The sequence below is a fragment of the Monodon monoceros genome, unplaced genomic scaffold (assembly GCF_005190385.1).
Source record: "Monodon monoceros isolate NGI ecotype Baffin Bay Population unplaced genomic scaffold, NGI_Narwhal_1 Super_Scaffold_2, whole genome shotgun sequence".
Lineage (NCBI taxonomy): Eukaryota > Metazoa > Chordata > Mammalia > Artiodactyla > Monodontidae > Monodon > Monodon monoceros.
The window spans coordinates 20310562-20335890 of record NW_021703776.1 but is presented as its reverse complement, the minus strand read 5'-3'; the positions used below and the strand labels follow the sequence as shown (position 1 = coordinate 20335890).

At 41.4% G+C, this 25329-nt stretch overlaps 1 protein-coding gene across 1 annotated transcript in view; it reads right to left on the bottom strand.

Annotated features, from left to right (window-relative positions):
* RSBN1L (round spermatid basic protein 1 like) overlaps positions 1-716 on the bottom strand; it is a 62861-nt gene extending 62145 nt beyond the window's left edge. The window contains exon 1 of the mRNA XM_029233585.1: positions 125-716. Within this exon, the coding sequence (XP_029089418.1) occupies positions 125-689 (565 nt within the window). The 5' untranslated portion in view covers positions 690-716. The remainder of the gene's footprint in view (positions 1-124) is intronic.
* Positions 717-25329: the final 24613 nt, after the last annotated feature.

Sequence of the window (25329 nt, the reverse complement as noted above, 5' to 3'; positions counted from 1 at the left end):
CTCCCGCCCCCTCCAGGCTGGCGCAAGCGGCCCCCGCGCTCCCCCTGCCTGGGCCCCGCGGGCGCGAGCGGGTGGCGAGGACCTGGGGCGCCCTCCCTTCCCCCCACCCGGCGCCGGCACCCACCTCTCGGCAGCGGCTTCATCTCCCCGTTCTCCTCGCGGGCTGCCCCGCCGGCCTCGCCTGCCCCGCCGAGGCCGTGCCTCCTCCTTTCCTTCTCTCGCTTCTCCTTGGGTCTGCGCGGCTTGGCGTTGGCTGAGGAGGCGGCGGCCGGCAGCAGGAGATGGTGAGGCTGAGCGTGCAGCAGCGTAGGAGGGACCAGCAGTTTGCGCGGCACCGGCTGGGACGAGGAAGCAGAGGCTGAGGAGGGGACGGCCGTGCCAGCGGAGAAAGAGAAATTGCTCCGAGCAGAGGACGAGGAGGGGGCAGCAGACAGAGCGGCGAAGCTCCAAGACCCAGGGCTGCCATAGCTCTGAGGCGAAGGTGCCGCGGAAGACTGCAGCTGCCTGCTGTTGCCGCCGCTGCCTCCTTCTCCGTTCAGTCTCCGCGGCGTCTTCTTCTCCTCAGTCCGGATCTTCTTGGAAGACAGAGGACCTGGCGGGTCCCGGGAGGGGGGCTGCAGCTTGGAAAACGGTTCTTTCTCCGAGACGGCGGCGGGGGCGCAGTGCACTAAGCTCGGCGGTTCCGCCATTTTGCGCTCCTGTTGTATTTACTCTCCTCCGCTCCCAGGCGCGGGGCAGGGGCGGGCTCTCCTCAGGGGGCAGGGAAGGGGCGGAGCGGCCGGGCCCTCCATTGGGCGAGCCACGCTGAGAGATATCTTAAGAACCAATCAAAAGCGCAAGTCTGGAGCCGAAGTTGTGGGGGGAATCGCCAAGCGTACCAGTTTTGGAGGTCACAGGGCCGCGGGGCGCGGCTAATGGCGGAGCAAGCTGTGAGGGGAGGGTCGTCCAGTTGTCGTCAGCGTGAACGCGGGTGCCCAGTGAGTGTCTGAGAGAACCCCAACTCCAGACCCCAAAGTCTGCCCCGGCCCCGCGCTCGTCTCTGCCTCGTCGACTTTGTCTTATACCACTGTCCCTTCCTTTTTCCCTGGGGGGTCCTTTTGGTCCCTCCCCTGCCTTTTCCCGCTCAGAAAGCCGAATTTCGCAGATTCTCAGCTCCAAGGAGAAAATTTTGCCGGAAATTAAATCCTTCCTTCTGTTAGGCAGTAGTCGATTGATGGGAGGAGCTAAAAGTCACTTGGTGTCCTGACAAGATGTGTTACTCTTTTGCTAAGATCGTCATCTCTAATGCTTTGAGGGAGGTAACTTCTGCACACCTAGAACTTTCGGATTACTACCGAGCTTGAAGGTAAGACTCTCCTGGAGAATTTTTTTTTTAAGCGCTTGTGATTAGACCGTTAAAGATTTTAATTTTATTATTATTATAACTCAGATTCGCTAAGAAAAATTCACTAGCGATATTTATAGATGTTTGAAAAGCAAGGTTTTTTTTTTAAGTGTGTATTTTATCGTTTAGTTAGCAGTCTGAGTGTTAGATGTTTTGTAAGCGCGTGCTGTGAATTGTACCTTAGAAGATAAGGAATTTGAGAAGATGGGTTACAGTAATTGCAACCAAGTGAAGAGTACGATTATAATTTTACTCTAAGGTCTTACATGAGACCAAGAAGTCAAAGGAACAGATGTAAAAATAAAAGTAGTCAAATGAGGAGATGACCAGTCAGGATATTTTGAGTCCCAAAAGGTGCCCTAAGCTGCCTGTAACTTTGTGGAAAACAATTAAAAGTAACTTTCCAGAATTACCAGTTCTCGTGACCTCATGAAGTTGGAATTCTTTATTTTGTTTTCACTTTTGAGGGGTAAAGGGGATTGGTTTTAATAATATTTTGGAGTCAAAATTTAATATTGGTTTATAGACTTTTTTTGAGGTGCATCAAATTTTTAAAGTAATGAAAACTATTCACTGTACTTTAATGCATAGCAATGAAAGCAAGTGTAAGCTGTGTAGTGGAATTGACTGACAGTAGATGTCTTACTGAAAAGTGTGGACAGAGATTATGGGGCTGGAAATCATCTGCTACTGACTGGCTTTGTGACCTCAGTCAGGGTTTTCTTTATCTGTCTGAACTTCTGTTTCATTTATTAAGTGACTATATTTGATTACATGATTACTAAGATCCCTTCTGCGCCCTAAACTTCGGCTGTATTTAAGAAGCTTTTCAAAATCACACTGAAATCATTACAATTAAAATAACTTCTTAATTGTTTGCCCTCCAGATATGAGAGTGTCTCTTATATACATAATATAGTGCCTGTAAACTTGCACCATTTATACCCTTATCTCCCCTGCAGCAGTCTGGAAAATCTGACTTCTTAAGGGCCCAGCTAAAGTGGACTCTCACCTGAATTCGTTACTAATTGCACTATATTCTTTTATACACTCTTATCAAGGCAGACCCTAAATTTATAGAGCCTGAGCAAGAGTGTGGTTATGGAGGTTCACAGACCGTGTGTCTAAATATTTAAGTTATAAATCAAGATAACAAACTATTATTAAAAATATATTCTACTCTCCTACCTTGGCAAATCTACTTAAATAATGATCTGGAAAGCCAGGTTTAAATTTAGAATTCTTAGACTAATGGAGTCCTCAGACTGACGCTGTTCTCTTCCCATTCCCAACTTCTTCACCCACCTCACCCAGCATGTCCAAGCTATGTCCACGTCTTGAACCCCCTGCAAGTAGTGATGTGTAATCAGCCACTCCATCTGCCCTCAGATCTAGCCACTCCGAAAGAGGAGTGCAGGCTCAAGGGACAGACATGGCCCCTTGACCTCATGCACTCCTTGCCCTTTGCAGCAGGAGGAGGGTACTCACTCAGGTCTAAGGGCAGTACTGTTACAAAACATGCTCAATTATCTGTCTTTTCTCCCATGTAATCAGCCATTCCCTTACAACTAGGTCATTCCTAACAACATTGAACTAGGAGAGAATTCCCACTACCGTCACCAATTCCTACTGGCTTAATCTCTACTACCACTAAAACCATCCACTTCTCTCCATGTCCATTGTTGGTACCCTATTCCAAGTACCACCCCTCTCACCTGGATGACAACAGTAGCCTTTTTTGTGGTCTTCTTATACTCCAGTTTTCTCCAGTCTGCCTACCATTCTACCCAGAATACACTTTTCAAAAGATAAATCTGATCTTGTCACTTTTCCTTGCTTCAGACCCATCAATGGCTTCCATTTCTCTTAGGATAAAGAACAAAATCCTTAACTGACCAACAAAACCCATCATGATCTAGCCCCTTCCTCTTCTATCTCAAAGTAAAAGGTCTTCAATTTCCAGAATGCACCATACTGTCTTACAATTTAGGGATATTAAATATGTTGTTTCCTCTACCCGACTGCTTTTCTCTTTACCTGATGCTTATGTGATGATTTGGATAATGGGCATAAGGGAGGCAGATGTCATTAATACCTCCTACATTTCTAACCTGCGTGACTTGATGGACAGTGGGACCATTCACTGAGCTAGGAGACACTGGAAGAGTGACAAGTTTGGGATGCTCTTTGATCTTGGACCTGATGAACATGAGGTACCTATGAGACATCACATCCTTTGGATCTCAGCTCAAGCTAAGCCTCACTTCCTTGGAGAAGCCTTCTCTCCCTGTCAAGACTAGATTCCTAACTTGCTGGTTCCTTTTCTTCTTGTCCCCATTTCTTTTCACTTGTTGTTGTTGTTTACTCACTTATTATCTCTCCCACCTCTTTTCATTCCTCCTCTAACAGCTAACAGCTCTATTGAAAACATACTACCCTGTACCCTGGTTCTCCATCTTCTTGTCTGACACCTGGCTGCCCTCTGAGGACACAGACTGTACTTTTTTTTTCTCTCTCTCTCATATGCTATTTTAATTAATTTTTATTGGGGAGTTGGGGATTCTTAGGGTTATGTCATTGCTCTTTATCTGACTCTGAATACCTCTATGTGGTATTACGCATCACAGTGTCTTCTGATTTATTAGAAATGCTGTCAATTCCCAAGTCTTTCTCTCCTGCCTTGACCTTCTGCCCGATTCCTGACTCTTATCCAGATGCTAAATGTATGTTGCCGCTTTTGTAGCCACTTACACCTCAGATTTTATACCATCCATTCTCATCCTCCCATGTATCATTTTCCTGCATTTTTTATCCACCTTAACATTCAAGCTACAAGCCTGGGACTCTTCTTTGACTTCTTTTTTTCTCTCACCCTCTGCGTTAGTCAGTCACTGTCTCTAGCCAGTTTCTCTTCCCCATTCCCACTGCTGCCTTTTGCCTTCAGGCCTCAAGCCAGCTTGGATTTTGTCAATGATCCCTTCCTAACTGTAAGTCTTCCATCTTCTAAACTATCCTCCATGCTGCTTCCAAAATTATATTTCTAAAATATTAACCTGATTATGCCTCAGTCTCTTCACTAATTCCCTTTGGCATATGGGATAAAAGTCACACTTTCCAGTGTAAATACAAGCCATTCTTTTTTTTTTTTTTTTGCGGTACACAGGCCTCTCACTGTTGTGGCGTCTCCCATTGCGGAGCACAGGCTCCGGACGCGCAGGCTCAGCAGCCATGGCTCACGGGCCCAGCTGCTCCGCGGCATGTGGGATCTTCCCGGACCGGGGCACGAACCCGTGTCCCCTACATTGGCAGGCGGACTCTCAACCACTGCGCCACCAGGGGAGCCCAAGCCATTCTTGATATAACCCCAGCACTCCTTTCTCTATCACTCTCCTACAGCTTTCCTCTGTTTCATCTATTCTGAACTATGTGTAATTGCCAAAAGAGTGGCATTCTTTGTCGCTCTGTGCATTCTGCCTGTCATACCCCTCCAAGATTGGGTTCAAGCATCTCCCTAGTACTGTGCTTCCTGACCTGCCAAATCAGAGTTGATCATTCCTTTGTGCCATCATCATTCTGCCTAGGAGCATTTAACTCAGTGGTCTCTGCTTCTAGCCTGAGAGCCTCCTTAAGAGCAGGGATGATGCATTATTTATATTTGTATGCATAGTATCTGGGACATGGTTAGAAAACAAATGTTGAAAAGAAGTATATAAAGAGCAGTTTGTGATCTTTATGGTAAGATGAGGATCAGAGGTTACAATCAAATGGTCTTGATAGGTTAAAAAAATAATAAGGCAGGTTGACTATAATATAATAGGAAGTGGTGAGGACTGTGGAAACTGGGAATTATATGCCTTATCTACAAGGTACATTGCTGATTGTTCCTATATGGAAATGAAGCAGGCCTACTTGCTAAATATCTAGATTTTTTTAATGTGAGGTTTCCTAAGAACCTGTGCAAGCCAGACAAAACATATCTGTGGGTCACGTAACCCAGTCTGACTTCTGATCTAGAAAAAAGTGACTTGACTTCGCATAAGGTAGCCTTTGAGAGTTTTGTTTGTTTGTTAACTCAGGGCCCTTCCTTTGTCAATTGCTAGAATAGACAGATACTAAGCAAATATATGTGAACTCGTAGCCACGATAAATGTGTGTTAGCAGTGTTTAGAGCTGTCCTCCTAGAATCTGGTTTTCTCTGTGTATAATGTCCTCCAGTATTCCTGAGCATAACTGATTTTTGCTCTGCAGTATACTATCCTCTGGCCTTGTCCCGGTTCCTGACACCCTGAGTTTTTTTTTGTTTGTTTTTGTTTTTTATTTATTTATGGCTGTGTCGGGTCTGCATTGCTGCACGCGGTCTTTCTCTAGTTGCGTTGAGCGGGGGCTACTCTTCCTTGCCGTGCGTGGGCTTCTCATTGCGGTGGCTTCTTTTGTTGCAGAGCATGGGCTCTAGGCGTGCAGACTTCAGTAGTTGCGGCACGCGGGCTCAGGAGTTGTGGCTTGCGGGCCCTAGAGCGTGGGCTCAGTAGTTGTGGCGCACGGGCTTAGTTACTCCGCAGCATGTGGGATCTTCCCGGACCAGGGCTTGAACCCGTGTCCCCTGCACTGGCAGGCGGATTCTTAACCACTGCACCACCAGGGAAGTCCCCCCTCTGCTTTATGAAACCCTGTATTAACCTTAAAGACATCCCTTCTACCCTTCTGGCATGGAAATCTCAAAGTCCTACCTCTATCACACTGACCTGCACATCTTTATGTGTCTTTCTTTTGTGAATCAACATTGACCAGTTATAAAGGGTGGTTCTATGCCTTAGGAAAGCCTGATCTTTTCAACTTTCATGTTGTCAGTTCTAATTTAGTCCACACTTAACAGGAGCCAGCAAACTTGTTCTGTAAAGAGCCAGATAGTAAATATTTTAGGCTTTGCAGACCACATGTCTCTCTAGCAACTACTGCTTGTAGCACAAAAGCAGCCATAGACAATATATTAATGAGTGGGCATGGCTGTGTTCCAGTAAAACTATAAAAATAGGCAGGCTAGATTTGGACTGCAATATATAGTTTGCTGACTCTTGCTCTAGGATTTTGATTTCTACCTTTGATTTCTACCTTTATATCATGTGGAAAAATGGAAAGAACATCTCTTCCACACTCCCCTTTGCTCCTGCTGCATCAGTCACATGGCTTTCTCTCTGTTCCTTGATCATGCCCAGTCCTGCCTAAGACCCTTGGCCCAGGCTAGTTCCCTGCCTGGAACACTTCTTCCCTCCCACCTCTAACTCTTCTTTCAGATGTCATTACAGGCCTTCCTCTTTTCATTATTCTTGGTCACAGCATTCTCTTTCTTTCAGAGCACCTATCACAGTTTATAATTATTTTACAATTATTTCCTTACTCTTTATCATTTGTCTCCCTCAGTAAATAGTAAGCTCCATGGGGACAGGGACCACATCTTTCTTATTCACTCTTACTCACCACTGTATCTCTGGAATCTAGCAAATGCCTTGTATACGTTAGACACCCACCAAATGGTTATTGAATGGATAAATCAATTAATGACTCAGCCTGAATTTTGATTAACTAATTTAGATGTTTTTCACCAGAAACTAATAGAATAGTTCTATAGTGATGCAGTAGTATATCCACAAAAAAATCAATGGAGTTCCCTGGCAGTCCAGTGGTTAAGACTCCATGCCTCCACTGCAGGGGGTGCGGGTTCAATCCCTGGTCAGGTAACTAAGATCCCACATGCCACATGGTACAGCCAAAAAAAAAGTCAAAATTTTAGCTTTCTGATGAATCTAGTTATACCTACATATGCATTTCAGTCATAGTGACTGTTTCTTAGTTTATTAGTTTTACTCTTTCTTAATGTATTGATATTAGTACAGTGATGCATTGAAAATTCATACAACTCAGAATACATTTCTATAACTCTTTTCCAAAAGTGCAGAATAGCTCTAGCTGCAGATCTGAATAGTGAAACAGTGCCAGGTTTATAGCATGAGATTTTATGGGTGTCCCCCTCATACAGGGATGGTCAGGGCTGTAAGAAAAACACTGACATAATCTTGTCCTGTAGGAAGAAAGGTCTATTTAGATAACAGAGTAGTAACAGGGGTAAGAGGGTCAATTTTGATTCTTCCATAGCTGTCTTCAGAACCTTGGAGTTAAGCAACTCTGAATAAACTTGAAAAAGAACTCTATCAAACTGGAACAAAACATAATGTCTAGGACCAGTTTCTTTGTATTCATCTGAAAACTTTATGTTTTACTGTTGAAGTAAAAAACCTGTTGACCAGCATTGCATCCATCCACACCTAACCTGTTAAAAGAACTACTGGAATTAACTATAGAAAAGGAAACTTATTAATGTGCATAACATTATATTTTTGCCCTTTCTGCTGACAGATAAGATCCCTCTCAAGTTTGAATCCATGTATACATATATGACAAAAGAACCCGCTGAACCATAGATTCACCATTAATTTCTCTGGCATCCACCAACATTGGGCTCTGTGATGATTATGTAAATCTTTTCCCTCACCCTGGTTATAATCATTCTTAAATTTAAGAGGTAAAAAACAACCTATTTGAGGTCCTGGAGTTGAAATATGCTCTGTGTTGTAAGTAGAGGTGTTGCATACAGAAATAATTAAAGTAACTCCGGTTAAAAAAATAAAAGGCGGGACTTCCCTGGTGGTCCAGCGGTTAAGACTCCACGCCCTCAGTGCAGAGGGCCCAGGTTCGATCCCTTATCAGGGAACTAGATCTCGCATGCTGCAATGAAGACCCGGGGTAGCCAAATTAATTAATTAATTAATTAAAAGGCAATTAATTATTATGAGATCAGGTTACAAGAAGAAGTTAAAGTACCCAAATAGCATTTGTTTAGCCATATAGTATCCAAGATAAAAATTTTTAATAAATAAAGGATGGGTGTGGGGACACCAGGAGAAAATTATCATTCAAATTCAAGTGCAACTATTAGTTCACTTGAGTATCTCAAAAACATTTCAGACTCATCATATCAGCTCCTTCTCACAATATTTTATAGGCTCCTCCTCTGGAGACTCTCAAGTTTCAATTTAAGGGCATTTTTTCCCTCACATTATTCCTTTTCTTGGCCAATCTCAAAAATGCCCATAATGTCAGTAAATTGTTTTTATAGTGACAGTTCCCCAGCGTATATCTGTAAACCTGGCTGGTCCTCTGTGTTTGTGACCTAACCACTCAGCATCTTCCACAGATATATCAAAAGCACCTCAAACTCAGTATGTCTGTGGCAGAGATGTCTAGTATCTGTTTTCCCCCTTCTTCCTACTACCTGAACTTTATTTCATTCAGGTGCAACGTGCCTAGGTAAAAAAATACAAACAAACAAAAATGTAGATTGCCCAACCTCCCTCATTCCTAGGGATGGCAGTGATGTCATGGCAGTCTGGGTGAGGCTTTCAGGACAGCTCCTTTCAGGGTGGGAGGGGGCACTTAACCCCTTTGCCCTTCCCCCTTTCTCTCCTGCCTGGAACTTGGGTCAGGGGGAAAAGAAAGGGCCTTAACTATCAAGATGTGAAACTTTCAGCCCGTATTTTTCTAATTCAACAATGCAGGTGAGTTGAACTCTCACCTCTTAACCACTGATATTTTACAACAAATATGACTTAACTGCTTGCTCAATCACAGTCTTTCCAGTTCGCATATGTACTCAAGTTTGGGGGAAGTTGAAAATTGTAGGTGAGGCAGTGGCTGCTGCTTAAAGGCTTCGTTGGAGAGTCAGCAGCCACCACAGAGCAGGAAGAAGGCAGAAAGAATAAAAGGGATCAAACAGAGTAAATAGAAACCATCTGTAACATCTCTTGGCAGGTTAATTTTGCTGCCAGAATTTTTGTATGGAAGGACATCAGATCATTTTGATATTTATTTATTTGGTTGTGCCGGGTCTTAGTTGTGGCAGGTGGGCTCCTTAGTTGCGGCTTGAGGGCTCCTTAGTTGCTGCATGCATGTGGCATCTAGTTCCCTGACCAGGGATCGAACCCGGGGCCCCTGCATTGAGAGCATGGAGTCTTACCCACTGTGCCACCAGGGAAATCCTTTGATACTTATTTTTAAGAAAGGGATAGGAAGCCTGTAAAATGTATGACAGGAGCCTTACTCAGTGTTGTAAATCTCTAAAAAGACAAGCCTAAGTTTTATGGTACTAGTCAGTTTTCTGGAAAGAGGGAACTATTTTAGCTAAGAATTGGTGGGTAGAGGGTAAAGTATATATTATGACTTTGAAACCTAAGTGTGGCAAAGGGTGTAAAGAAAGATGATAAATTCATAGAATTTCTAGATTGAAAACCCAGCCCTGTACCCAATTTGTGAATTTCCTTTGCCGCTTATACTTTACTTTGTTCTTGAACAGGAAAACTTCACCTCCAGAATAACTGTTCTCTGCTTCATTGTTTCAGCCACACTCGCAGACCATCACTGTGGGTAGGGGGATAATGTTTACTGAGTGCCTTGTGTAAGCCTCGTGTTTGTGGACATTTTACCTCATCCTATGCTTTGAAAAGCCCTACAAGGAACTTTTCACAAATGAACTGGAATTCCATGTTCATCCTGACACTAAACTAATTTTCTAATGTAGCCTATCTTGCAAGAGGAAGCAGAAGTCTAAAGTGTCAAAATTTTAAATCTAAACATTGATCATGCCTTTTTAGAAATTTCAGTTAATTAAATTATGTTTCAAAAATACACATTCAGAAAAGATGCAGTGTTTCTTAGGGGTGCTGGTAGACACAAGTGCTTTTATCTCATACTAGACCAAGAGTATTTTTAGGGGAAGGAGTGAGAGTGGGAGAGGGTAAGGACAGACAGACCTATATAAGCAGTGGCTTGAACTTCTCAAGACACTTTACAGTTCAGTTGCCCAGACAAAGTCTGGGTAACCTGAATATCCTGAAGCCGGTCTAACAGATTCCCAGAAGGGATGACCCACAGAAGAGCAATTTTGTGCAAATGCTGCACTTGTCAGTAGAGCCAGGAAATTACAAAACTATGACTGTCACAAAGTTATCATTTCAATTTTTTGATTTCACAGATTCTAATTTGAAAAGCTTGTCTGAATAATTAATGAACAGCGCCATGAAGTAACATGTATCTTGCCTCAGGTGCAAGTGCTGGCTTTTCTTGATTCTCCTTGGATGAATGACTACTTCTGTGTACCATTAGATTGAAAAATAGATGTATAACTAAAACAGCTAAACTAAAAAACCATCAAATAAATACCCACTTTTTAAGTTAACTTTTAAATCCAAGCCAAGCTCTGATTAAGTCTATTTACATTGTAATTTCTATTTTTAAGATTTTAGTCCTAGTCTTTGCCCCATTTTATCCCTAGGTTTGATTTCAATGAGTAGAAAATACTAAATTCTAGAATAAATTCACTGGGAGTTTTACATCTGTTAGTGAAAGAGGACAGAAAAAGGAGGTATAAATCAGGTACCTGGAAACCTTGACTACACGGCATGAAACCTGGGGTCAAGGGTTGCCACATCCAACCTTGCCAGCACAGATGGGCAAGTCCAAGTGCCAAGCAAAGAGGGTAAGCTTTCTATGTGTAGAATTCTTATAACCTTGGGTGGAGTTTGCCCTGAAGTCTTAATCTTGCCATCTGAGTTCACAAATACTGCCAGTGTACCTTGACCATCACCTTGATCTAGGTCCAAAGTGTGAGTGTATAGGGACTTCCCTGGTGGTCCAGTGGTTAAGACTCCACACTTCTAATGCAGGGGGCATGGGTTCCATCCCTGATCAGGGAACTAAGATCCCACATGCTGTGTGGCGCGGCCAAAAAAAAAAAAAAATAGTGTGAGTGGAATGGACATTTAGAGATTTCAGCTTCTTCATAGTGAACTGTAAGTACATGGGCATAGGTATTAGAGGCACACAGGTCCTCTTAAATATTGTTTGATGATGATACCAAGTTAAGTGCTTCAGTGTATCATAGGAAAGCAAGCCTAAAATGATGCAGCACCAATATAAATTACAGGTATGCAGTCATAATGTGGTATGCTTGTAAATGAATAACTAACTCCATTTGGAGATTAAATACCACTTTTGATGCCCCAGGTAGAGGTATTAAACAGGAAAACACAAATGCCTAGTGGCAAATGATACAGAATCTTTTGCAGATGTGAAGGACGTTGTTATTTTTATTTCTGTGGTCAGGCTAATGTCTATGACCACTCCGACTAACTGAAAACATAAATCATATTTACATGAACTTATATTTGCCTCTCCCCCTCAGTATTCTTTCATGTTTATAATATGTTTAGTAATTTTTATAAAAAATTTTTGCTAATCAATGATCTTATTGTTTTCTACAGTTTCTTTATTCCTTGATATACTACCTCTTATGCTAGAGGTGCTTCTCTTATTACCTCTTTATGGATGCCCTTCTTCAGCTTATCTTCAATTAATATGTAGTCTGCTTTTTCTTATTTTCCATATACATTAAGTATTTAGTTAGTAAATATTTATAGGATGTGAGGGTGATCTGGCTGCAACATCTGTCACCCCATTAATCACCAGGGTTGATCTGGCCAATCTGGCTGGCTAGGAAGGTATCCCCTCCCTCACTACTCCATGTGTGTCCCTCCCAAAGCTGTGCGCTCGGTCGAAGAGGACAACTGTCCTCAGTAGAGGTGGACTGAGGTGCTCCCCTGCTAGAACCTCCAAACAAGCTCTCAAGTAAGTACTTACAAAGCATCCACATGCTGCCAGGCAGTAGACTAAGTACTAGGAATATAGCAGTAGACAAGGCAGACATGGTCTCTGTCCTCGTGGAACAGACTTTACTCTGTAGTCACAATTTCTGTTTCCAAATAAGCTTTTCATTAGCACTTTGTTTTTCAAGACTGTCATTTCATTTCTTACTGATTTATTTGTATAACAAACGGCATTGAGTATCTGTGGTGTACCCAGCACTGTGTGATAATATAATTGAGAAGATAGATGTCAACAGGTGAATTATAGCACTACGGTTAAAATAATGCAGTGGTGGCATGAACTATGTACAGTGAAGATGCAAAAGGCAGGTCAACAACACTAGCTGGAGAAATGGGGAAGAAAATCCCAGAGAAGATGATATTTGAGCTGACTTTTTAACAAGTAGAAGGCAAAAAGATGGAAAACGATTTTTGAGGCTGAGGAAAGAGCAGTTAGAAAAAGATATGTAATAATGACATATTTAATGTGGTTTTCTCTGTGAGAAGTTCATTGTAGTTCAAGTATACAGGGCATGAAATGCCGTAAAAGCAGAGGAGTCTCTAAAATAGACAAGAACCAGATTGTGAAAGGTGTTGCTCATGACTGCCTTGGCATGCTGAAGACTCAGTGCATGCATTTTGTTAATTTAAGGGCTTAATGAGGAAGAGTGGAAAATGTTCATGTAACTGTGTTTCACTTCCTTCTAATTTCTCGCAGGCTTCACCAAGTATTGCTTCCTAACTCTAGCTGAATACTTCTGCAGGCCATGCTTTTTAACTCTCTGTGTAATACTTAAATGCTATCTCAGTTACCACAGCTTTTCTACAAACTGAATAAAATTAGGAAAAATTTGAAATTCTAAAATTAGATTTACATTAGCTCTCTAAAATATTGTTGGAATTTAAAATATCATTCATTTTATACAATAATCTCTTTATTTAGCTCTCCTGTTTATATTCCTTATGATTACTTGTATTTTTTGTTCGAAAGCATAAAAATATTTTGAAAGTAAAACAGTAAAATTGTAAAATATATTTATATTGATTACAAAACGATACTTACATAGCTTCTTCCTGCCTTTTCTCTGTTTTTAAAAAACGAGTGCCTCTTTTGAAGAGATTTTACCACACACACAGATACAAAAGCAAGGGAAAGTAATTTAAAATACTATTGAACTAAATAAAGCCAATGAAGCTTAAACCAATGGTTTATTTTATAGGAAGGATCAAGTGAATATTTACCCATTCTTGAAAAGGAAAATCTGAAAGTGGAAGGTATATGTGTAAGCCTTTCCTTACTTTCAAGAAGCATATATTATGGACTTTATGTCAAACTCCATTTTAGTCACTGGAAATATAAAAATGAATAATACCGTCCATGCTCTCGATGGACTTGTCTAGTGAAATATTTAGTTGAACCACATGAAATTACATCGGTTTTTAGATCAAAAATAGTCACATATCAGTTCAGCCTAAATGTATATGTTAACAGAAATTTGCAATAATAGAGATATGAACAAGGTGCTACCTGCCCTGCAAAAGTGCTTTGTGCTGCCTAGAGCAGTCTGTGCAGGCTTTCCAGAGATGACATTTGAGCTGAGTTTCAGAAGATGGTTGAGAGTTCACTATGTGTTCACGGGAAGCAAAGAGAATGAGCACATTCCAGTAATAGGAAACAGCAAGTGCAGAGTTGCTGAACCGAGAAAGAGCCTGGCACATGTGGGAAACTGCAGATACTTTAGATTGGTTGGAATGCCAGGTATGTGGTGGGTGACAGAAGAGGCAGGCGAAGTAAGCAGAGGGCAGATGTTAGAAGGTAGGATGTACCAAGCCAAAGAGCTTGACTTTATCCTTGAAATTGGTGAGATGTGTATAATCCAGAGTGTGTGCAAGGCAACCTGTTATGGTTCATAAAGAAAATATTACTACTTCTAGTATATTTACCTTTGTATTGTTTTTTTAAATTTTCCAATTTTGTAGGGGTTACAGTGTATATAATTTTCTGCAGTACTGGATGTAAATAATTTATAAATAAATAAATAACATGTATTATGTGCATTATGGGCTGAATTGTGTCCCCTCCACGGAATTTATGTTGAAATCCTAACTTCTGGTATTTCAAAGTATGACCTTAATTGGAAATAGGGTCATTACAGATGTAATTGGTTAAGATGAGGTCATATTGGAGTAGAGTGGGCCCCTAAGCCAATATGACTGGTGTTCTTGAAGATAAAGGCAGATTTTGGGGTAATGCTTCTACAAGCCAGAGAACTCCAAGATTGCCAGCATACCATTAGGAGCTAGGGGAGAGGCATGGAACAGATCCTTCCTTCATAGCCCTCAGAAGGAACCATCCATGTTGGCATCTTGATCTTGGACTCCTAGTCTCCAACACTGTAAGACAATTTTCTGTTGTTTAAGCCACCCAGTTTGTAGTACTTGGTTACAGCAACCCTAGAAAACGAGCACATGCTACGGGATCGGAAAGTTTAGAGACCCTGATTAGATGATGGGGAGCAATAGAAGAGGTGGTTTATGTTTAAGAGTCCAAATTATTTATGTCCTGTAATTATTCAGTCTCAGAATTCAGTAATTTACTTAACTCGAATTGATTTCTTGACTTCCCAGTTCTTACTCTCCTTCTTTAAAACATTATAGTTTGCAAATAACTTGTTTGCATTTGTGTTTGGTATAGTTTATGGTAAAGGAAGAAGGAATTAGGAAATACCTTTAGTTCAAAACAGAGGGTGATAATATGCAACAGTTTTAGGGGAAAAAAATTACATTTAAGAAAAAAAAGTATCATTTAATCCCATTAGGTAGAAATGGAACTAAGAAACAGGATCCTACCAACAGAAGTCATAGCTGTAAAGAGTTTAATCAGTGCAAGGAGAATTGTAGGTAAAACATGCATTATTCTAGCTATATAATCTTCAAGTATTAAGCACAACCAGTCCTTTTTATGTAAGTCATATGTTAGTCACTTGCCTGAGGTTCCAAAACAGAGTGATTGAGAGAGTTTTCAAGGCCAGGAATAATACCCTAAATTCAGATGTACCTATTTGAAGCCCGTTTTTAGGTCAGCAAAATCCAGAAGTCAGCAATACATTAATTAATTAATTAAAATACAAAGTATATTTTGTGTATTATATTTTGGGCATTTTAGATCTTTGTGGGCCATGGAATATTTTATAATTTTTGGCCTTACTTTTGCAAATCAACTAAAGCATTTTGAAATACTACCTTTAAAAAAATCCCCATGTATTGTAATAGTTCTGCCATCCTTTAGACAAGTAGTTTTCAGACTTTCTAAAAGAATCCACTCTTCAAATGAATTCTTATGTGGAAGCCCAATATGCAATAACTACATTAGGCAGTTTACTCCATCACAGAAGACCATATATAGACCCTTGATGTTTTAAATCTTTTTTTCTTGTATCTAGCCTGGAAGTTCTGTATTTTGTGAATGTATATTCTGTATTCACTGTTTAATATGTTAGCAGAATGAAAAGAAATTTACGTGATAGGAATAATAAATATGCTACTGAACTATGATCATAGGGCCTATGCTTGGAGTTGCTTTCCCATAGTGGGGTTGGATTTATAAGAATCCATCCATCGTCTCTAATTTGGTCCCCTTTGTGACCAACACAGCACTCTGTGACCTATATCTACTTGGTCAAGAATATAATGTCCACTGTTCTCATTAAGGGACCTCCTTTTCTCTGCTTTTACCCCATTCTTTTAACAATTTTTGGTTTTGCTTTATTCGTTTAACTACACCTTTGCTACCTTTGGACTCTAAAACTCAAAAACCTGTTTTTCCAGTTTAGTACATGGTTATTTTTTCCCTCACCCATGACTTACAATCATATTGCTGTAAGCTGATAAATATTTGGAACTATGTATACTTTTTATATGCTTAGATTATTATAAAAATTAGCACCAATATGGAGAGGAGATAGCAGTGGAGACTCAGAGTTTTCACATTCACGGTATTTATTAGATGAGTAACTTTTTTAAGATCAAGATAGGTCCGGTGGCCAATCTGACAGCCCATAAATCACAATTTAGAGACTTTCCTACCTTTTTCTGAAGTGTACATATAAAAGGATATAAATAACAGGCTTTTTAGATAATTGGGCATCATTGATTCTTTTCAATAAAAATATAATCAGAGTCTTTATTCTTTTAGCAAATGTTTATTGAGCCCTTACCACGTGCTAACAGTCATTATGCTAAGTTTTAAGTATAAAGTGGCAGACTAAATGAACATGATCCCGGCCTTAGAGAATAGACGTATTACACAAAAAACTCTTTATATATCTGTATACACACACACACACACACACACACACACACACACATACATATACTCCCTGGTATGAGTTATGAAGGAAATATATGGAGTTCACAGCAGGAGTAGAAGAAACTACTTTTTTTTGGAGGGGGTGGTGCCACGTGGCTTGCGGGATCTTAGTTCCCCAAGCTGGGATTGAACCCGGGGCCACCACAGTGACAGCGCGAGTCCTAATCACTGGACCTCCAGGGAAGCCCCAGAAGAAGCTACTTTAAATAGAATAGTCAGAAAAGGAACGGGAAGTGCAAAGAAAAGCATTCTAGGCAGAGAATAGCCTGTGCAAAGGCCCTGAGGGAGGAGGAAGGTGGGCTTGTTCAAGGAACAAGAAGAAAGTTAAGTTCCATGAGGAAAAGATTTTTCTCTTTTGTCTAGAACAATATTTTAAATAGTAGACACTACAGAAATATTTGTGTATGACTGAAGGAATATCTGTATACCTAGGATGTAGTGAGTACAAGCTGAAGTTGGAAAAGTAGGCAAGATCTAGAAGACAACAAGTCCTGTTAAAAAAAATGGGGGGCTTCCCTGGTGGCGCAGTGGTTGAGAGTCCGCCTGCCAATGCAGGGGACACGGGTTCGTGCCCCGGTCCGGGAAGACCCCACATGCCGCGGAGCGGCTGGGCCCGTGAGCCATGGCCGCTGAGCCTGCGCGTCCAGAGCCTGTGCTCCGCGACGGGAGAGGCCACAATAGTGAGAGGCCCGAGTACCGCAAAAAAAAAAACAAAACTGGGGGATCTAATTTACATTTTATAAAGATCACTCACAACTGTGTGAGGAATTGTTTGGTGGGGAGCAAAAATGGAAGAAGGGAAACCCAGGTTCGTGAGTGCAGTAGAGGTGGAGACAAGTAGATCAAAAAAATCACTAAATGACTGTATGTTAGAGCCAAGATCAATGGGTTTAACTTCCTGCACATTTCACCTCTTCAGCATCTTAGCAAAGTGAATGTATCTGATTTACCTTTGTATCCCTAGAACTACCACTGCCCCTCAACTCTCAGACCAAGCCCCAAAAGAAATTAACCTTTGGCAAAGAATTTAATCGAGCCCTTGAAGAAAATAATTTCAAAGTTTCTCCTGGGTCTTTGTATTATTGAGGGAGTGACCATCCTAAATGAAGTCGCAAGGAAAATCAGAAATGTGTGTTATTCTGCAAGATTACAGACTTGGTCTTGTAAAAAAGTCAATGCCATGGAGGAAAAAAGGCAGAGAAACATTCTGGTTATCTACTACTGTATAGCAACTTATGCCCAGTGAGTATCCCTTTTGAAGAGATTTTACCACAGGTACAGAAGCAAAAGCAAAGGAAAATCATTTTTTAAATGTTGTTATGCTCAATAAACCCATGCAACTTAAACTAATGGTGATTTTTATAGAAGGCTTGCCCCTCTCACACCTCCTCTGGCACTATTGTAAGGGGATAGCTTGTTTTGTGGGGCCTCTACCCATAGTTCTAGGGAGTGACCAGCAGAGTTGAATCTTGGTACTAGCAGAGAAGTCTTTGGGAAGCTAAGGAGTGATTGCTTGGTGGAGAACTCAGAGGGACATTAAGACAAAACTCTCTTTTTCCCAACATATACTAAAAATAACCTTGAGTGGAGCTGCAAAGCTAATGGTTGTTTTATAGCACTGATCAGCACATAGGTTCTCAGTGAATGGGGATTTGCTACCTCTCAGAGTAGTCTGTTCTACTTTTGAATTGCCCTAGTTGTTAAGAAGTTATTTCTTTCACTGAGCCAAACATTTTTCCCCTCTTATTCCCACCCATTGTATGTGGTTTTACTCTCTAAAACCTTAGCAAATAAGGCTGATCTCTACTGTTGGAATTTTAAGATTTAATTTAATTTAATTTGGAATGGCTGCCTGGACCACTTTCAATCTTTTAATCTGTAAGAGAAAGTGAAGCTGTAGCAAGAGTTAAATTTAGTTGATGGGGGCTTCCCTGGTGGCGCAGTGGTTGGGAGTCCACCTGCCGATGCAGGGGACACGGGTTCGCGCCCCGGTCTGGGAGGATCCCACATGCCACGGAGCGGCTGGGCCCGTGAGCCATGGCCGCTGAGCCTGCGCGTCCGGAGCCTGTGCTCCACAACTGGAGAGGCCATAGCAGTGAGAGGCCCACGTACCGCAAAAAAAAAAAAAAAAAAAGTAAAAAAAAAAAAAAATTTAGTTGATGCAGTAGACAAAGTTCCCCATGTGAAGGCAAGTTTTGTGTTAAGATTTGCCAGTCTCTACAGCCTTTTTAATGAGGCAACTCAGTCTGCTCCTATATAACTGCCAATTTATTCTCCTGGATCTTAAAGGAACCCCAGCTCCAGGTGGGCAGGCCTCTGCTGGAATAATAATAATAACCAAAATAATTAAAAGCCAGATCACCGCCCTATTCCCTTCCCTCTCCCCCTTTCCTAAGCCATCTACGTAACTGGTAGAATAGTATCAAGATCCTCCTTTTGAGCTCTAGGGTACTCATCCTTTCACTACCTTGCTCTTGGTATGACCTGGTGCTTCCCATTCCTGAGATACTGCCAGGTTCTGCAGAAAGGAGTGGCTATCCCCTCGGCCACACTCTCTGCATTTCTCTGCTGCACTGTTCCCTGCCCTCTTTCTTCATTAGCTAATCCTCCACCAGATTTCCTTCTTCCAGAAGTGTAATCTCTCAGCCAGGTATAGCCTCTACCATTCTCTTCATTTTGTGGTTTTACAAATGCTTCATTATCATTGTATTGGGGCCTCTTGGGGAAGAAGAGATAAATACGCATTGTCAGTCAGCCAACTTGAACCAGAATTGTAGTTAAAATCATATTTTAATATAACTAAATCATACTCCAGTGATTTTTTAAACAATTTAGTGATTTTTAGCATATTCACAAAGTTGTACAACCATCACCACAATCTAATTGCAAAACATTTTCATCACCCCAGAGAAGCCACATACCATTAGCAGTCACCCCCTTTTTTCCTCTACTCTCCTGCCAGCCCTAGTCAATCACTAATCTACCTTCTGTCTAAAGATTTGTCATCAGTGCTGTTTGTAGAGGGGACAGGTGCAGATGGGGAGAAGGTGAGCTCTGGTCTGGAGGGGAGCTTCTACTTCTGATCTCTGCTTATCTGCCATCCCAGAATTTGAAGTGGAAACTCCTTGCTTCTTTGAAGATTAATTTCATTCCAAAGATTCTATCTGATCTCCTAAGGTATTTACCTACAGTATCTATAAACATAAATAGATACACAGATACCAAAATTTAATCTTATTTCATAACTTTAATCTTATTTATTGGGAATGAGTAACCCTAGTACACACACATGCACACACACATGCACACACTCCCACCTTTTCCTGAGTTATATTTCAAAGCCTTGTCTATACTGACAATAAAGGACACCATGCCTCAAACACTTTCCTCTAATTCCCTAATTCCTAGGTTTTTCAGATCAGGCTGCCATACCTGTATCTTGTTGATTTTAGGTAAGATATCCGAAATACTAGGTGACAGTGAAGGGTGGGAGACAGTAGAATGAAGCATGGGGAATGACTTAGAGGAAACACCCTCTCTGCCCTGTGTACAACCAGAACTGAACATGGGGAGATGAGGGGGGGTAGCAGGTCAGTGTGGGAAGGCTCTTTAGCGGGTACTTTTTCTAGCCAGGGCATCTGGGCCTCCCCAGCACCCCCAGCCCTCAGGAGTGGTTCTTTGTGATGTATCAGCCCCCCGTAGCCACCATTGGCTGTCGGGAGTGCCCTAATGACCAAACAAAGCAGAACAGGTATGACTCCTCATTATCCTGGGGAGAGGTATATATACAGAGGGAGGCCTGGCAGACAGGTAGACAACTGAGTGGCTTCAACATGGCAGAAGTGACCAAGAAATCATGGAAGCCACAAACTACAAGCATCAAGCAGGGGAAGAAGAGGAAGACCCCCTCTCGGCCTGGATCAAGAGGCAAGGTCAGTTGACCCTACCCGAGCTCCTCTTCTTCTTTCCCTTTTATGCCCTCTATCCCCCAACCCACCCCAGATGATCCTGCCACTGCTTGGCACAGACCTCCTCCTTAGCTGTCCCCTTTCCACCCAGCCCCCTTCTTTTCTCCCAACCAATGACCTCTGGGCTCACCTTGTTGCCTTAACAGGTGGTGAAGACATGTAAGAAGGTAAAAAGACCACTTCACGTGTGTTCAAGAAAAAAATACTCTTCTAAAGTTTTAACTACTTCAAGAAGGCAGAAGAGGGCGAGAAGGGCCAAAAAGCTTCAGCCAGTCCCATAGACTGAGCCAAAAGCAGCCAGGCCAGGCCCAACGGCCCCTGTAGAACAACACCACTCTGAGATAAGACCCAAGCAAACATCACCTGCAGAGCAAACTTGAGAAACCTCAGACAATCTGCTGTATCTAGAGTCCTGGCTGCAGAGAAATGGCCAACTGGATAGAGACTGGCTCAGACGCTAACATGGAACATGGAACACAAATGATGGTTATTAACATAAAGTCAGCAAGGTGTGAGAAGCCCCTCGAAAAAATAAAATTAGGCACTGTGCACAGAAATGAATCGTGTTGCATTGGCGTTGTCTGATATTGTTTCTCAAACTAAGAGAGTGAGATGACAGAGAAATTTAGCATCTTTGATCCCCCCGTATCCACCTGAGGAGAAAATGTACACGCATCTCACCAAGGATGGAAAATATCCTTTCCACCAGGCTCCTCAGCTCTGGCAGACCAATTTCACCATTTCTGTACTTGGTAGTCAACCTTTATTTTAAGTGTGAGTGAAGTCAGCAGAGCACAGCAGTGCCAAGTACACTCTAATAGATTTAAAGGCAATGGAGAAGGGAAAGGGGGAGAAAGGACAAGGAGAAAGCTCTGACTTTCTCAGTTATAACACAGAACTGAGCTGCGCTGGTCACTTGGGATAATTCAGTTGTGAGTTGAAGGCCCCTGAGCCTCATGGCTCCCTCATCCTTTGTTGACCTTGTGATGAGTTTTGTAACAAAGGAAAGGGCAGCACCAGGCCCAGCCACTAGGAGAGGATAATCATGAGGCCACACTGAGCAGAGACCTTACCAGATATTTGTTGCTGGTCTGATTATGCCCGCCTTCCCCAGTCTCACCCTCCCCATCAATCATTCTTCCCCTTTAAAGCCCAGAATGGAGCGCTTACTCAGAGTCCCCCACAGAGACGGAAATGGTTGGGAGTTCAATATTTATAGGTTAGAACAGTGATCCTCAAAAATTTGTTTTGTGTCTCTCCAAGAATTTGAAAAACTATGCACCTCCTTACACAGTTTTAACTTAACGTTCAAAATTTTTATCATGAGTTTAAATATTTACTAAGGACATAATTTTTAATTTATTGTAAATACTGCTATTAAAAGTAAAACTATTACATCAGTCTTTTTTTTATTTTTTTAATTTATAGTCTGATGTATATTTTTATCTGGATAAATTCACCCCAGTTTGCTAAGGAATTAGACTAGAGGGGTGCCACCAGACAGGGTTATTATTTGGCGTGGATTTTTCTCTCAAAACTTTGAATCTTTGAACATGCACATGGTTGAGACTCAGTTCTTTGCCATGCCGTATAAATGAGAGGATTTTTTTTCTGTACATTTTTAAAGGCTGCTATTATGTGATATTGGCCTGAACCGTAAGTGCCTATCTGACTGCTGTGCGCTCTGTGCCCATGGAACATGTTAGCTGCAGGCTGCACACCAGCAGTGGAGCCAATGAACTGATTGTAGCCGGTTGTTTAGGAGTAGTCACATAAAAACCAGATGTCCAGTGTTGTACAGCATCTTTTGTGAACAGGAATGTCCTGACCATATTTTGCTAGTGAAAAATATAACACAGGTGTATTTCTATAGATTTGCTGAAATTTAGAATGCTTACAGCATAACACCAAAAACAGTCCCCTGTATCACCTTTTGGCTTTTTTCTATGTCTCTTTATTAAATTTAAAACGTTTCTTTGTCCCTAGGAAGATGGATCCACAGAAAATGATAGCATTAGTTGTCTCTGGAAAGGGGAGCTGAGTGGCCTGGACAGGCATGAGAGGGAAACCTCTATTGTATGTCCTGTTGTATCTATTGAATATTAAGCCATGTGAATGCATTGCATGTTCATATTTAAAATCTAAAAAATAAGAGTTAACTATGTGATAACTTAAAAAAAGACTTTGCTTGCCTGAATTGTAGTAAGATGTATTTATTTTGGTTTTCAATCATTAAAACATTTGTCTAGTTCTTGAAGGTTTATCTAATTTATCCAACAAGCATACATAGTAATAACATAATGGCAACAAGAAAATTACTGTCAAGAAGACATCAAAACAGCATAATGAAGCCAGATTAGGGAAAAGGGGCCCAAATAAGAAATTAAGACTCAGTACCCCAACTTTTATTTTTTTAAACTGGGAAGGAATTCCCTGGCGGTCCAGTGGTTAGGACTCTGTGCTCTCACTGCCAAGGGCCTGGGTTCGATCCCTGCTCTGGGAACTAAGATGGCATGAGCTTTGTGGTGTGGCCAAAAAAAATAAGATTATATAAAATAATTAACTAAATAAAAAACTGAGAGATTAGTACAATGAACATCCGTATTAACACTCTTCATTTCGGTTTCACCAGTTGTTAAATATATTACAAATACCATGTTTGCATTATCACTAATCATTATTGGTCTTCCACAGGCCCAACAGACCCCAGTGCTGTCTGGGACCCTTTTGATCTTGTTAACAGCTTCATCAGACTGTCCTATCAGGACTTTGCCCTGTGAAACTGTAGAGTATATTATTCTCCTATCACCAGAGCTGCTGGTCTGGTATCCTCAAAGAAACTGCAGACCTGAGGGTGCTACGCACTTTCACAACTTGGATCTAGGCCCATTTATGGTCTAAGAAAATCGTGAGAACTTGGCATTAACTGAATTGATACTTAACTTTTGTCAGGTGTGTTGTAGGCAGGTACTGTGGAACTGGTATAAGGGAAGGAAAAATTTAGGGCTCCTTGGAGGAGTTAAATCCCTTCATGGTAAACCAGTGACCTAGGAATAAAATGTTTCTCTGAGTTCTATGAGCCACTCTAGCAAATTAATCAAACCACGAGAGGGCGTTGTGGGAACCTCCTCTTTATAGCCAGTCAGTCAGAAGCACAGGTAACCACCTGGACCTGTGATTAGCCTGGTGGGACTGAACTTTAACCTGTGGGATCTGATGCTATCTCCAGGTAAATAGTGTCAGAACTGCGTTGAATTGTAGGACACCCAGCTGGTGACTGAGAATTGGTTGGTGTGGGGAGAAAACCCACACATTTTCATTGGTGTCAGAATCGTAATAAACAAACAAATAGATGCAGGATTCAGGTGCCAAACCTAAAGAGAGAACTAGGACACTTAAATGACATTACTGTTAGAACATCTACATCTAATTTAAAAACAAATTATGAGGCTAATAAAACAACTTTAAAGTAAAAGAAAGTGGTACAAACTTCCTGGTTTCATCTCTCTCCCTCTGCATTTAAGAAATAAAGAGTGTAAACTGGAGAAGAAATATTTGTCTACATGCTTTGCCCAACAGGACCTCCAAATAGCAGAAGTGAGGACTTCCCTGGTGTTCCAATGGTTAAGAATCCGCCTTCCAATGGGGACGCGGGTTCAACCCCAGGGAACTAAGATCCCACATGCTGCAGGGCAACTAAGCCCACACGCTGCAACTACTGAGCCCTCGAGCTCTGGAGCCCACGCGCCACAACTAGAGAGAAGCCCGCATGTTGCAACGAAGACCCAACGCAGCCAAAAATTAAAAAATAAAATAAATAAATAAATATCTTAAAAAATAGCAGAAGTTACTTCAGAGAAGGAACTGCTTCTATTGGACAAAGAGAAAGGATAATTAACAGGGACCATTCTGGAGAGAATCATGTATCTCATGGTGGGGATTTCTGGGGAGCCTTTAATGAGGGTTGAACCTCAAGAAGCCAGACAAGCTGCTCACGACGCTGCCCCCCCACGAACCGCCCCACCACCAACACAAAGGAATTACCCTCATTCAGAAACGGAGAGACTTAATCCCAGAGCTCCTCTCTGTTCTTGCAAACCTGGGTCCCAAAGAAGGCCCCCAGATAGACCATTTTTTCTAAAAACATTCTTCATACTTGGTCTGGTATTTTTTACTTTTTAAATGCAATCCATCAAAATATTTTTCTATTTTCTAGGTTATTTCTATTTAAGTATAAAATTAAATTTATTTTAATGATATTATATGCAGAATTCTAACTTACAGATACCTCCATTCATCAATTTCTTAAAAGCTTTTTAGTTTAAGGTTTTCACAATATTTAATCCGTACTTCCGTGGACTTTTATGTTCTTAATCCCATGATTTTTAACTTTCTGTTTAACCTAAACCTCAGACTTGGGAACCATCTCTTCACATGCTTGTACTTAATCGTTCATCTTGCCCAAATGTCTTGCCTTTGACTGAACATGCCCAGTTCTTCTGACAATTTTTCATAGGTGTAATTTAACAAACCTTCAATCAATTGCTGTTCTCTGAACACTCTCCAAGTTTTTTTTTTCTGTATATAGCATGGCATGTAAAGTTGAATATCGTTTGATCCAACTGAAGCCTGGCCAGTGTCAAATAAAGCAAAAGTAACTGCTTTTCTTTTTTTTTTTTTTTAACATCTTTATTGGAGTATAATTGCTCTACAATGGTGTGTTAGTTTCTGCTTTATAACAAAGTGAATCAGTTATACATATACATATGTTCCCATATCTCTTCCCTGTTGCGTCTCCCTCCCTCCCACCCTCCCTATCCCACCCCTCCAGGCGGTCACAAAGCACCGAGCCGATCT